Below are 15,743 nucleotides of genomic sequence, written 5' to 3'. Positions count from 1 at the left end.
CCAATGTAATTAATTTAATAGCTAATGAAATGTTAATAATGACATTATTGTGATATTCCATGGCAAGTTTTAAATTTTTGTCCATAGTGCACACACCATATGACAAGAGATTGAGTACTTTAATTGTATGCAAGTAAGTATATTTAACAAGTAAAAAAAAATAGAAGTCTGGAATTCATAGATTATAGGTTGGTCTACTAAAATTAACAGCTAAACTGTTATGTGATGTGAATAAAACCCCCAATGTAAATGAATAGATAAAAGAACCAGATTTCTGTATTTGAGGTAATAAAACATTAGCTGAGCAAATTGCAAAAACCAGGTCCTGCCATCAAATGTTTTTGTTTTGGCCATTTCATTTTCTATGACTAAAGTTTTTCTACAATTGGTAGAGACAGCTGTTAGCTTCTCTTGCTAGTGTTGTATAATAGCATGGTAGCTTTATACAAGCAGAATTATAGGTCAAATGTTTTTATCAGCAAACGTATGGTGTAAACGTTGTCTAGAAACCTCTGTGTAGGATCCCCCACAGGAACGAAAACTTTTTTTCAAGGACTTTGTCTTCCTAAAGCCGTCCAACTTTATTATTACCACAAGCTGACTACTGTGATCCTCAACTAGCAAGAGAAAACAAATTTAAAGTAAAATGTAGCGAAGTGCGGTGGTTAGCGCATGTACTCCATATTCCAGCGAGAACCTTTTTAAGAAGATTCAATCATCATAGAAATTCAACTGGTTCAATCTGCAGACAATTGTGATCGACATGTCCTCGGAGAAGCTAGCCCATCTCTAACATAAGTAGGGAAGAAATCGAAATAAGAAGTAGATAATGCGGGGAAAAAGTTTATTGCCGCTGCAATGGGGGATCGATCTTTGGAACTCTGGAACATGAGCAAGTGTGCAACCACTGCACCACAATCTCCTTATTTTCCGATTTCAGCCGTCAGCCTGGAAATTAAAATAAAAGAATAGCGGCGTGTACTTGAAAATTACTTTCACTCCTGACTGGGATCGATCCTTGGGCCTCTAGAACACTGCCCACCTGCGCTAAGCACCGCGTCACGAGATGATTTGCTTCGAACATCTCTTCCCCAGAGCATTAATTTTACAGCAGTCTGGAAAGTGTAATAACAAAATAATCCAAGTTCTTGAAAAACTTTCTAACGTTGCAGTAAATGCAATCCTTGGACATTCTGAATGCCAGTCATTCATGCAAAACACTACACTCTGGGATAAACTTCAAGCTTTGTTTCCTGCTCGGGGCATTTGCCCTTCGTTTTTCGAGGTGGTGGGAGGTGTACTGGATCTTGTGCAGAGACCTGTTCCACCCTTTGGGTGTAAGGTTTGATGTTTTTTTTTTTTTAAGGTTTCATCCAATATTTTCATTAAGTCAATTCGTAGACATGTCTAGAGATGAAAGCTGCCTTAATGTTTGACGTCTGTGGCTGTTTGGCAAGGAATGGGACATTGCTACTTGCTACTGTAGGCACCTTGGAGCGAAAGACTGCTCCCTCTCTACGTTGTAATCTTTCGAAAGGACAGAACAAAATCTGCTATTTCCTCTGCCCTTGAGTTGTTTCCTATACATTAACATAGGAATAGCAATCTGCTTCTACGCATGAAGAACAATAGTATTAGAGTAGACTATGTAATACGCGTACACGATGCAATCTACGTAAACAACATGGAGACGAGGTTTGGCTTCAGAACTGGTGTACAAGTGAAATCAAATTATCCAACACCTGGTCCATGACAGAGTTCCTACGATCGGGTCCCCGCAGGAAAGATAACCTTATTTCAAGGATTTCTAGTAATCCTAAAGCAATCCAACTCTATTAGAACCTGTTTATCTGTAAAGTATTACAATTCGATCCAGGAACCTTTTTTCCAAATCAATTTATATACGGGTAATGAACCTTTTTTCTGGATGAATTTAATATTACCACATGCTGACTACTGTGATCCTCAAGTAGCAAGGGAAAACAACTTGAAAGTAAAATATAATGTAACGCCATGGATAGCGCACGTGCTCCATATTCCAGAGGTCCAAGGATCAAATCCACGAAGTGGCGAGAACTTTTTCAAGAAGCTTCAATCATCATCAAAATTCATCTGTTTCAATCAGCAGACTGCTGTGATCAACAAGTCATCGGAGAAACCAGCCAATCCCTAACACAGGTACGGCAGCAATCCAGGAAATTGTAATAAGAAGTAGATAATGTGGTGACAAAATTCATTGCCACTGTGACGGGGATCGATCTTTGGACACCTGGAACACGGAGCAAGTGCGCAATGACTGCACCACGATCTTCTTCTTTTATGATTTCAGCCATCAGCCTGGAAATCAAAATAAGAATATAGCGGCGGTGTGTAATTGGAAATTACTTCCACTCCAGACTGGGATCAATCCTTGGACCTCTAGAACACTGGCCACCTGTGCTAAGCACTGCGGCACGAGATGATTTGCGTCAAACATCTCTTCCCCAGAAGCTTTAGTTTCACAGCAATCTGGAAAGTGTAATAACAAAATGATACAAGCTCTTGAAAAGTTTCTAACGTTGCAGGAAATGCAATCCTTGGACAGTCCGAATTCCAGTTATTTATGTAAAACTTACACCACTCAAGGATTAACTTCAAGTTTTGCTTCTTGCTCTAATCATTTGCCCTTTGTTGTTCGAGGTGGTGGGAGGTGTACTGGATCTTGTGCAGAGACCTGTGAGGTTTAAGGGGGGAAAGTTTTTCTACCTGCAATAATTTCAGTCAATTCGTAGACATGTCTAGAGATAAAGACTGCCTTAATATTTGACAGCTGTGGCCATTTGGCAAGGAATGGGAAGACATTGCTACTTGAGGAACACTGTAGGTGCCTTTGGGTGAAAGACTGCTCTGTCTCCACATCATAATCTTTCGAAAGGACAGAACAGAAAATCTGCTATTTCGTCTGCCCTTGTGCTGGTTCCTATACATTAACATAGGAATAGTGGTCTGCTTCTATACATGAAGAACAATAGTATTAGAGTAGAGTATGTAATACGCATACCCAATGCAGTCTACGTAAACAACATGGAGATGAGCTTGGGCTTCACAACTGGTGTAGAAGCAAAATCAAATTATCCAACACCTGATCCATGATACAGAGTTCCAACGATCGGATCTCTGCAAGAATGAAATATTTCTCAAGGACTTGTCATCCTAAAGCCGCCCAACTGTATTATTACCACATGCTGACTACTGTGATCCTCAAGTAGGAAGGGAAAATAACTTGAAAGTAAAATATTGGTTAGCGCACATGCTCCATATTCCAGAGGCCCAAAAATCGAATCTAGGAAGTGGTGTGAAGTTTTTCAAGAAGCTTCAATCATCATCAAAATTCGACTGGTTCAATCAGCAGACTACTGTGATCGACAAGTCCTCGGAGAAGGCAGCCAATCACTAACACAGTTATGGCAGCAATCTGGGAAATCAAAATAACAAGTAGATAATGTGGTGAAAAAATTTATTGCCGCTGCGACGGGGATCGATTTTTGAACTTCTGGAACTTTGATCCTTGGACCTCTAGAATACTGGCCACCTGCGCTAACCACCATGCCACAAGATCATTCCCCCCAGACATCTCTTCCCCAGAAGTTTAATTTCAAAGCAGTCTGGAAAGTGTAATAACAAAATGATCCAAGCTCTTGAAAAAGTTTCTAACGTTGCAGGAAATGTGATCCTTGAACTGCCCGAAGGCTAGTCATTCATGCAAAACACTACATCACTCGAGGATTAACTTCAAGCTTCGCTTCCTGCTCGACACACTTGCCCTTCGTCATGCGTGGTGGTGGTGCGAGACCTGTTCCACCGTTTGGGTGTGAGGTTTAAGGGGGGGAAAGTTTTTCTACCTGCAATAATTTCAGTCAATTTGTAGACATGTCTAGAGATAAAGACTGCCTTAATGTTTGACGGCTGCGGCCGTTTGGCAAGGAATGGGACATTGCTACTTGTGGAACACACTAGGCACCTTGGGGTGAAAGACTGCTCCGTCTCGACATCGTAATCTTTTGAAAGGACAGAACAGAAAATCTGCTATTTCATCTGCCCTTATGCTGGTTCCTATACATTAACATAGGAATAGGGATCTGCTTCTACACATGAAGAACAATAGTATTGGAGTAGAGTATTTAATAAGCGTACATGGAGTTATTAATATATTTATATTATATTTGTGAGTAATTCGCACAACTTGCATCATGAATTTTTACTATTTTTAGGTTATTTTATAGATCATCTTTTGACATTTTCAGGTCATCTACTTCGAGTCCTAGTCATAATTTTTAATGCTACAAGCATTCTCCAGCTATCCTAAAAGCTCAGCAAATATTCCCCACCTAAAACTTTCCACTTCACACTACACTACGACAGTTGTCCTACACCTCTACAGAAATGTGCGACTTCATCACTTGAACTGAGTGCTTAAAATAACGTGAGCGGTGTGGTGTAGGGGGATCGTGTTTGCTTGCGGAATGGAAGGTCGTGGATTCAAACCTACTTTTCTGCAAAAACTTTTTTCGGAAAGAGAGCTGCCTCGGACGAGAATGCTTATGTACATTTCTTGGAATTTGGATATTTATACAATTTACGTTCAGCATTTCCAGATGACATTTTAATCATAGTAAGGAAAATGTAACTTGAAATGTGCAGAAACATGCGATGTAAAGTATTAGGTGGGTAGTATCAAACTTTTAATATTGCATCGTATTTGTGTGTGTGTGTATTTGTATTGTTTTAAGCCTACTATATGCACAGATATGCTAATCAGGACTGGACGTACAGTTTAAACAGAAATCCGAACCACTGTGGAATGAGATATCAAACCCGGGACACCTTGATTACAACATCCTGTTTAAGAACTTATATTTATGACATAAATTCTTAATGTGTGTGTTAACATAACTTTTGACAACTGAATGAAAAAGGTCTTGCCAAAAATCCCGCCAATCTTTGAAAGGTATGCATGGCATAAATACAGTGATTTAATATAATCATCTTCTTATATTACATTATTACAACACTTCGTACTCGGTAAATAACAATAAAAAAAGAAGAATCAGGAGAGGGTGGGATTAGAACCTACGATGTTTTGTTCTTGATGAAAAAGTATAACAAGATGACCGTCTAACCAACTGCCCCAGGAAATTACTAATGTGAAACTCTGTAAAACAAGTTGATCTCAGTTGAAAGAACATGTGTCGGAGTTCTCAACAATTTTTCGCAATAGATCAAGGAAAAGAGACACTTCACAGAATCGTCCAGTTTTGTGCAAGGTATTTTTACTGAAATTTCACCTAAAATTGTGAGAAATTTACCTCATTGCATTCAAATGTGATGGCAATTCTCTCCAGGTGGAGGAGAACCAGTTCAGTGTTTCAAACGACACATAAATTTACCCATTTTCAATTTCAGAACGAAAAATCGTTATGAAATTCAACATATTTCCAATTTACGATTTTTGTTTAATTATGTATTGCATTACTGTTTTAGGGTTCTAACTTCATGGAATGTGAAAGAATGAAAAAGTTCACAAGAGCGTTTTCATGGATACTATTTTTTTTGCTTTGAAGTGCTATGTTGCCAAATTTACGAATTAAGGACTTCGAATTTTTTCAGGGCGGACAAATAATGTGTTGCGAAGAGTACTTACTTTCATTACTATGCAAAAGCAAACTATTTAAATAAAGCATTTTGAGCAACTCTAGTATTCAAATCTATTATCTTGCATAAATTACATATAAGATGTACCTTATTTTCTATTAAAATGGTGCATGATGTAAATTTCAGAACTTTTCTAGCTATCAAAATATATAACACTACAAGCTCTTCAAGACCAAAAATTTCTACATGAGTATATAAGGCAGAGCCTAAGTTGAATAATAATGTAAAATCTGTGTTCCAATGTATATTCTAATTTTCATGTAATGTTGTTAGTTTATTTTACAGTGCAGAATAATTGTGAAGCCTAGCAGTCAATATCCGCTTGAGGGTTGGCTTCTTAGCTTAATGGTGGTGCATTAGCCCAGAATGCTAAAGACCTAGGTTTGATCCCACAGACACACAACTTGGGGCAAGTTATATATTGTATGCATCATATAAGCTCTTAGTTCACGGAACTAATTTAGTTCATTAATTAATTTGGTGTAAGAGTTTAATGACAACAGAAAGTTGAAATGAGACCTGAATGAGGAAACCGTTAAAGTTTAAGTCCGAAAGCTTGTTGGTTCTGTATGGTGACACTTTGTGCACAGTGGAATCTCAATCACATTTTTAGAGGACAGAGGTGGTGAAAAAAAAAAAGGAAAGTGAGAATATGCAAAATCGGAATACTTTATAACATACTATCTGGAGACTTTATCACCAGAGTTTTGTCGTATATGCTTGAATATACAAGGTTCATTCAATAAATAACCGAAAATATTTTTTTTGTACAGAATCTATTAGTAGAATGGAATACAACACATGATTTTTTTCAACGTAGACCCCCTCAAGTTCAATGCACCTGTGCCAGCACTCGACAAGCCTCCCAATTCCACGTGAAAAGAATTATTTTGGGTGTGCGTACCCAGTCATGCACTGCTGCCTGGATGTCTTCATCTTCCTCGAACCTTGGGCCACTAAGAGCGTCTTTAAGTGGGCCAAAAATGTGATAATCTGAAGGTGCCAGATCCAGGGGATGGGGTAAGCAGATGAAATTTAGGTCATTGATGGTAGCTAATGTGACTCTAGCAGTGTGTAGTCTCACGTTGTCATGCAGTAACAGGATGCCACTGGACACCAGACCACGTCGGTTCTTCAAAATTGCTGCTTTTAAATTTTCACGCATAAGGTTTGCGTATGTCACACTGTTTACATTTTGACCTCTATGCCTGTAACGTTCAAGAATTGTTCCCTTATGATCCCAAAACAAAGTCAACAGGACCTTACCAGCACTTCTTTCAGCTCGCACATTCTTGGGTCTTGAAGATGAAGAATGTCGCCACTCCATTGTAGCCCGCTTTTGTTCAGGTTCGTAAAAATGTACCCAACTTTCATCTACCGTGACAATACAGTGAAGAAATGCCTCCCCTTCGCAAAAGCTTCCAGCACACATCCATGCACCTTTCTTTCATTTCTGGTGTCAAATGTTTCGGAACCCAACCTCGCACATACACACTTTCTTGAAATCAGTACGTCATGAACAATATGGTGGGCTGATCCGACACTAACGTTCATCTCTGATGCAATCTCACTAACCTTTTTCCCGTATCAACTCGTCAACTCTCCCAATGTTGTTCTCCGTGACTGCAGAGACAGAGCATCCCGGACGTGGCGAATCTTTGACACCATGTTTGAACTTCTCTGCCCACTCGTACACTTGTGTTCGATTGGTTTCAACCCTTCAGCTAACAGAAATCTAATGACAATTCGCTACTCCAAGTTGGTGCAAACCTGCAAGGGTGCCACCATCTTGTTTCACCGATTCCCAGCACCCCGTTCGCGAGGCAGGCGTGCCAGGCCCATCTGTTAATAGTTCTCGGACGCCACCACAAAATAACAAAAACACCAAACATGGTCGTATTTTCGATTTTTTATACAACTTTTCCGGTTATTTATTGAATGGACCTTGTATAAGGATTGTCCAAATAGACTTTTCTCGTAGTTTAACTATGCAGAGCTTTGTGTCTGCTCTGGTAGGTGGTGTTGTATGTAAGAAAGCATACATCATATGCATACCTGGTATGGTCTGACGGCACAGTGTGTTGTTCACATGTGCAGAAGCACGTTCACAACATGGTCTCGTCCAAACAGGCCCAAAAAAGGCTACTTTTTTTTTCGACAATAAGGGCACATTGCTTTTGGATTGGCTGGACGCAGGTGGGACTGTCTACTTAACCACATACTGCACTACCCTAAACAAACTGAAATCGGTCCTCACGAGTAAGCGACCTGGCATGTTGCCAAATGGGGTTCTTCTGGTGCACGACAATGCACGCCCTCATGTTGCACAGGTGTGCCGTGATCTGCTGTGGCATTTCCGCTGGGAAGTCCCCGACCATCCCCCGTACAGCCCCGATCTCTCGCCCTGAGACTACCGCATCTTCGGGCCACTAAAAAAAACATCTGAAGGGCAGCCGGTTCTCCAACGATGCTGAGGTCCGTGATGTCGTTGAAGATTGGTTCCGCAGTCAACCACGGACGTTCTTCACTCAGGGTATCCATACCCTTGTGACGTGCTGGGACACTTGCTTGAACAGACAAGGTGACTATGTGTAGAGGATATGTCACCCATGGATCACTTTTACTTCCTGTATGTTCATATTTTCCAACCAATAAATCATAACAGAAAAATCAAAAAAGTCTCACTTTCATTTGGGCAACCCTTATAGTTCAGAGTAGTCTAGAATGTGTATAACCATTTTTCAATACAATTTGGTATTGTACGAGAAGGCTGAAAATAAGAAAATACTTGGCAATACTTTCACTTATTCTTTTATACTTGACTTCAAAATCATCCACACAAAACAAAAAATTATCAGTTAATAGTCCAAAAGGTAACGAAATAAATAAAAAAATAATATAACTTTGCAACAAGATAACAAAGAATTACATTTTAAAATATTAAGGAACACAATAATTATTATCTTACATTTGTAATAGTACATATATTTTTATACATAAATATAATCTCTGTAAAGCATTTCAAGATATCACTGATTGTTCCAATATTGTCTATTGCCTTAAAGAGTTTTGGGTATACTACATGACAATGATCAACTGATGACTGTTTATACATTTTCTTGTGCGATGAATCAAATCTCTCAGTAACATTTGGATCACTACGTCTGCTAGAAAAAATTCTGTAGTTTTATTAATTAACTTTTTTTTTTAAGGTTTTAGACTTAATTGTGTAACACAATTGAGCCATCAGCTGTAGAAATAACATCAGACTATACATATTATTGTTATTTTTTTATTCCTTCATAAAAATGGGTGTGATGTTAAAACGCTACAAATACTAATTAACAGAATAAATATTAATATTATTAATTTAACTCAACTTCAACTTTGCATAAAAAAAGAAATAATTTTCCAACTAGGTCTCTGTATTACACCCAAAAAAATTTAGGGTAAGAGATAATATCAAAAATATCAGAAATGATCTTCAAATGTTTGCAAGGGCTGAACGCATATACATTTGTACAAAGATGATGATGGATCACAGTTTCACACAATTATACATAAATAGTCCTTTTTTTCATTTCCATCCAACTGTTTAGCATTATTTACCCTACCTGTCATTTATACCTCTTGAACTGCATAAAACTGATCTTAAAATGCACTGGACTTTCACTGCTGCATCCAGGCTTAGTCCTATGCAAGACTGCAAAACAGATGGATTAGAACTGCAAGGAGAAATACAAACAGTTAAACCCAGCTGCATATGTAGCAATGCAAATATGGCAAAATTTTCCAACATCTATCATAGTCCATGTATTAGGGATGTGTTGAAGGCACTAGACTGAATGATTTTATGTCCAGCTTATGCATAGATAGGCTAATTGGGATTGGACCTACAGTTTAAAGTGCTATCCGAAACACCATTTACCTCCGCTGGATATTGTACCCAGGACTTCTTGATTACAAAGCAACAACATTACCACTACGTCATTGGGGATGCCTGGACTCCCAGTGAGAAAGAGTGAAGATTTTATCTTGCAACTTTTAAAGATTATTGTCAACAATCTTGTATGTTTGCATATCTGATTATTTAAGTCGTGAACAGATTAGTTGAGAGAAAAGGTCCTGACTTAGATTGTTGTAATACTTCTGCATTTTTCTTAAATTGAGAAATACATTGGAGTACTGATCATACTTCCTTCTTCATCTTAGTCCTGTGAAAACTGTAAAACAAGTTCCACTGTTACAGAACTACAGTACACAACGAGTCACAATCAGACACTCTTTGTAGTGCACGATTGCATTATTCACAAGCAAAATGAAAAACATCGTAGGTTGAGAGGAATGTTTATCCTCCTCACACATATTGTGTGGTAATAATTTGTTTTTTCTGATCCAGATCTGCCCAAATGCTGCAGTTTACAGACACATTGTGGCACCATGTGTTACTTGTGTTTCATTTACCAACATGTTCAGTTCAATACAATTTCTGCAGCAACTACCAATTTTCTACATCAATAATAATAATAATATATCAACATGTAATTATGACTTTTGGCCCACCCTGTAGATAGATTTTTTTAATCAAAAGTTGGAGTACTACTCAGTTACCCATACTGATAATTTATTTTTTTAAAAAAATGTGAAAAATGAAGGAATTTTGTAAGAAAAATCTGGAAAAGTCGAGGAATATTAAAATGTGGCTGGTGCCTGTAGATTTGTTTTGCATTCTTGAACGTTATTTTCCTATAGCAAACAAACGTTCTTCAACACTAAACAAAATTCTTCTCTAAAAATATGTTATAAAGTGGAATAGGCATTATGTGATAGTCTGGAATTTATTCATAGAAAAATCAATTATAATTAAGGTTTTCGAGATAAATTTTCAAAAAATTCAAGATGAAAAATAACAACAATTCTTACAACAAAAATGAACTTGCATTAACATTTTACATTGAACATTTACAAACAGTTTCTTATACAGCTTACCAAGTATACTTTATGGACCCCCATTCACACAGTGATGTCCAAACCAATTAAAATTAGTAAATGATGAACGACAACTCTTCCATCACCTCCCCCCCCCTTACCTTCTAGACATCCAAAATTAAAGAACTGCCTCAACTGAGTCATCTAATGTTAACACAAAGTAGGCAAACCCTCACTTTTAAATTGCTTGATTGATTTAGTTTATTTTACTTCACTTTTCTGTTATTTTTGGCTAATTGCATAGATGTGGATGATATGATGAAATTGATGACGGGACACTCACAAAAAACGCCCAAGCCAGGGCTCGAAAGTGGGATCCCTCGCATCACAGTGTGGTGTACTAACTACTGTGCCTCAGAGGCTGCTCCCCCCACCCCCTCCTACTTTTAAAATTTAAAAAGGTGCTCTAGAATTAATTAATTACCTGCAAGACATCCAGGTAATAATGAACTGTTCACTAAGGGAAGTGTAAATTAGCAATTCCCCATACCTCTTTTTTGTTATCTAATATAAAGGCCCCCTAGACTGTCTCAAGGCTCAATAAAGCTAGAGAGATGACAGTTAAAGAAGACCCCAAAATTGCATTTTATGTTGAGGGGAATAAACAATGAGGTTGATAATATGAGACCTACGAGAGTTACTAAAGATATATCCGCGAAACTTACTTGTAAATGTTCTATTAATTTCGGTGGCCTCTGCCACCATCCACTTGGGAACTCGATGCTTTACTGTTAGGTTGACTTCTGGTTCCTGTTGTTGTTTCATAGACAATCACTAGGGGTGCTAGTGTAGCCATTTCCTCTGCTGCGCGTGATGGGTTTCAGCTGTTGTAATAGCGGAAGCCAAACATGATGAGCCTGCCCGCTGTCTATTTTCAGCTTGTGCGGAAAGTGCATAATTGCATACGTCTCTTTGATTTTGGTGTCAGTTAGGGTGTGTGACACTTCTTGGATCCTGTGTTTGTTGAACTTGAGGTGCCTTGCTAGTGCAACTCACACTACATTGGCAGATCCATCAGATCTGTCAACGAGCGTATACAACAGCACTTATCGGACGGAAACAAATGCCAACCCATTACCGGACTAGCAAGGCACCTCAAGTTCAACAAACACAGGTTCCAAAAAGTTTCAGTTAGGCACCCCTAATCAACACCAAAATCAAAGAGACGCATGCAATTATGCACTTTCCGCACAAGCTGAATATTGACAGCGGGCAGGCTCATCATGTTTGGCTTCCGCTATTACAACAGCTCAAACCCATTATGCGCAGCAGACGAAATGGCTACACTAGCACCCCTAGCGGTAGTCGAGGAAACAACAACAGAAACCGGAAGCAGGCCCGTAGCTAGAACTGACCTCCAGGGGGGGCTCACGGGTTATTAGGGGGGGCTTTGTAAACCAAGTCCATTTTTTAAAAGTTTATTAGTATTAAATGAAGGTAAAGTTATGTGTGTCAGGGGATATTAAGTTAATTTAAAATATAAAATTTAGGAATATCATTCAAATACTACAGTTTTTTCCAGATCTTCTGAAACATCTCTTGAAGTGCTAATAAATGCTACTGACACCATCCCTTAATACACACTCTATACTATTTTTGATGATAAATATTTATATCATACATGTTAAAATGTACAATATTCACTTCAATCATAGTGCCTACCGTACATTCCACCCCCGGCCAAAGGAATAAAACTTGGGATCTGTTGACATTTGATGCAGATGCGGAAGGAATGTGGATAATGACATCAAAGTCACAGATTTCTGTCAAACGAGTGGCTGCAACAGGGGCAGGAAAGGTAGATAAAGAAGGCTCCCTATGAAGGAACTTTCTAAAGTCTAGAGAATCTTCTAAACACTTGCCGCTGCTTAGACTTCTGCTCATAAACAGGATGAACGAACGAAGTTGTGAACAAAATAATATATTCTGTCTACATTTTCACTCTTCAACCAAACAAATTAGATTACAAAATAGTTTTACCTAATATCAAGCGGGCTGGCGGCAGTGCCAGGGGGGCTGGCGACCATGTCAGGGGGGGCTGGCGACCATGTCAGGGGGGGCTGAGCCCCCCCTGGCCCCTGCCTGGCTACGGGCCTGACCGGAAGTCAACCTAACAGTAAAGCATCGAGTTCCCAAGTGGATGGTGCCAGAGGCCACCGAAATTGATAGAACATTTACAAGTAAGTTTTGCGGATATATCTTTAGTAACTCACTTACGTCTTATATTGAATTTTAAATTAAATATGATTAATTTTCACACTTCTCGAGAATATTCATGCATAATTCTCAGTGCCAAAAATTCACACATAGTTCCTGAAGCTCAAGGAATTTCCCAGTTGGTATATACCCTGTACTAGCAATTTGGATGATATGAAAATTTGCCATTATGGGCTAATTATACAGTATCACTTACCATTTCCATTTTTCCCTGCGGAAATTTATTATGAAAAGTGCACACACGTGATTTTTTTCAATATACAATTACAACACCATTAAGCCTTGTTTCCATGATAATCAAAACTCAATATCCTGACCAAGGCAGAATTTATTTTATTTTAAAACATAAACTAAACGTTACGTTTCAACATTCTAGCAAGGTCTGTGGTGACAGGAGCAAGAGAGAAATGCGATATTTAAGCACACAAGAGAAACAGGACATCTCATAGAATGGGATTAGGTTAAGTAGATAGGAAGGGCCTGGGCTGGGCTACCTTCCCAGAGGCAAAGCTGCATGCCACCAGGAGCGTCCCCAGGTTGCGGATAGGGGAACGGCCAGCAGATATGTTGGCTAGCTGGAAACAGTCGCGGACAAGCAGCAGCAGGATTAGAGGAGGCAGCGAGATGTGGAGTGGCACCTACATCTCAGTAAATACTGCAAGACTCCGAGGAAAATCCTGTGATGTGGCGAGGTAGAGCCGCCACTATAAAAGCTCAGCCCCTGCTGTCTTGCAGGGAGGGGAAGGATCCCCAAAGGCTAAGGTAAGGAACCCTGACAGAAAACCAAAGGGGCAGAGAGGGCTCCGAAGGCGTAGTGAAGCCAGTCTCTCTAGGGGAGTAAACCTCAATCAAAAATCCTGGTCCTCCAAGTATGGGGGTTGGGGTGGGGCTGACAACCCCACACCGCAAAATGAGAAAGGTTTCGAAACCAGAAAAGGAGCCTCGGAATGGTAGCCACAAATGGAAACGACAAAGGCAACGGAAAATGGATATGAAGATTGGTACATGGAACGTCCGAACACTCTATAAACCAGGGGCAATAGGAGGTTTAATACAAGAAACTAAGAAATATGACATCCAGATAACAGTTGTGCAAGAAACAAGATGGAAAGATAAAGGAATCACTGAACATAGGACTCATACAATTTGCTACAGTGGAAAAGAAGGAGGAGGAAGAGCATTTTGAGTGGCATTTATAATTGATAAGAAGATTAAAAACAATATCCTGGATTTTAAACCAATCAGTGAAAGAATATGCTCCTTAAGAATTAAGACCAGGCTTTTTAACCTAACCTTGATAAATGCCCATGCTCCAACAGAGGAAAAGGATGAGGTAACAAAGGATTTATTCTACCAACAGCTGGAAAGAGTCTATGATTCAACGTCCAATAATGATACAATAATAGTCTTAGGAGACATGAATGCCAAAATTGGAAAAGAGCAAGAATATAGAGGAACGATAGGTATGCATAGTCTGCACAATGAATCCAATGAGAATGGGATGAGATTAATGGAATTTGCAGTAAGTAAGAACATGATAATTAGCTCCATTATTTTCCCACATAAAGATGTACACAAAACAACATGGATATCACCGGATGGTCAAACATTTAATCAAATTGACCATGTCCTAATAGATGAGAGATTCGCCACAAGCATATTAGATGTAAGAACTATGCGAGGAGCACATTGTGGATCGGATCATCATCTAGTAACAATCAAATATAGATGCAGAATGAACAAAAATAAACTAAGTAAAAATAGTAGGCAGGACAAATACAAGACTGAGGGATTATATCAAGAAGAAAAACTAACTGAATACAGAGGAGTTATAAAGGAAAAAATGCAAAGAAACCCAATAATACCAGGAGAGACTATAGAAGAAATGTGGGAAAAAGTGAGGGAGAATGTAACAACAACAGCGAGAGAAATCCTAGGATATCAAGAGAAACCAAAACAACAGGAGTGGTTTGATACTGAATGTAAGCAAGCGATTGAATTTAGGAATAGAAAATGCATGGAATACCAGGATAGACCAACTAGAGGAAGAGAAGAAGTGTATAAAGAAGCAAGAAAGGCAGCGGATAAAATTTGTAGAAAGAAGAAACGGAAATATATAAATGATAACCCGAGACAGATAGAAGAAGAATTTAAGGCAAATAATATAAAACAAGCTTTTAGAAAAGTTAGATCCTTCAAAGAAGGGTACAAACCAAGAACAGATCTAATCCGCAAAAGTGAGGGAGAAATAGTAAGTGAAAGACAGGAGATTATGCAAGTATGGAAAGACTATTTTGAACAGCTACTAAACCCACCCCTGAACGTAGAAGATAATGTAATAGAAATACAGATAAATAGAGAACAGCAAGGTAATATAGAAGTTCAAATCGAACCACCAACAGAAGAAGAACTTAAGAAAGTAATGGACAGACAGAAAAGGAATAAGGCACCGGGAAGAGATGGCATACCCAGTGAACTACTCAAAAAAGGAGGACCGGAATTAATAAAGGCAATATACCAGTTGATATATAAAATCTGGGAAGAAGAACATATGCCGGAAGAATGGAAGAATAGTATTATATGCCCTATATATAAAAAAGGGGATAAGCTAACATGTAACAACTACAGAGGTATATCACTTCTGTCAACAGCATAAAAAATATTATCAGGACTTCTTAAAGAGAGATTGGAACCCCTGGCGGAAAAATGCATAGGAGAATACCAAGCAGGTTTTCGTATAGGAAGATCAACAACAGACCAGATTTACACATTAAGACAGATTACTGAGAGATGCTGGGAATACAATGTGGATATATATATGATTTTTATAGATTTTAAACAGGCAT

At 38.7% G+C, this 15,743-nt stretch overlaps 1 protein-coding gene across 1 annotated transcript in view; it reads right to left on the bottom strand.

The window, feature by feature from the left end:
• Window positions 1-8,516: 8,516 nt before the first annotated feature.
• The window catches only part of Fancm (FA complementation group M), a 117,888-nt gene continuing 110,661 nt past the window's right edge, over window positions 8,517-15,743 (bottom strand). Inside the window, exon 25 of the mRNA XM_083142450.1 lies at window positions 8,517-9,416. Within this exon, the coding sequence (XP_082998576.1) occupies window positions 9,302-9,416 (115 nt within the window). The 3' untranslated portion in view covers window positions 8,517-9,301. The remainder of the gene's footprint in view (window positions 9,417-15,743) is intronic.

Source organism: Lepisma saccharinum, chromosome 21, assembly GCF_977018435.1.
Source record: "Lepisma saccharinum chromosome 21, izLepSacc3.1, whole genome shotgun sequence".
Lineage (NCBI taxonomy): Eukaryota > Metazoa > Arthropoda > Insecta > Zygentoma > Lepismatidae > Lepisma > Lepisma saccharinum.
Note: the sequence above shows the minus strand (reverse complement) of the source record. Positions and strands in the feature narration are given on the sequence as shown.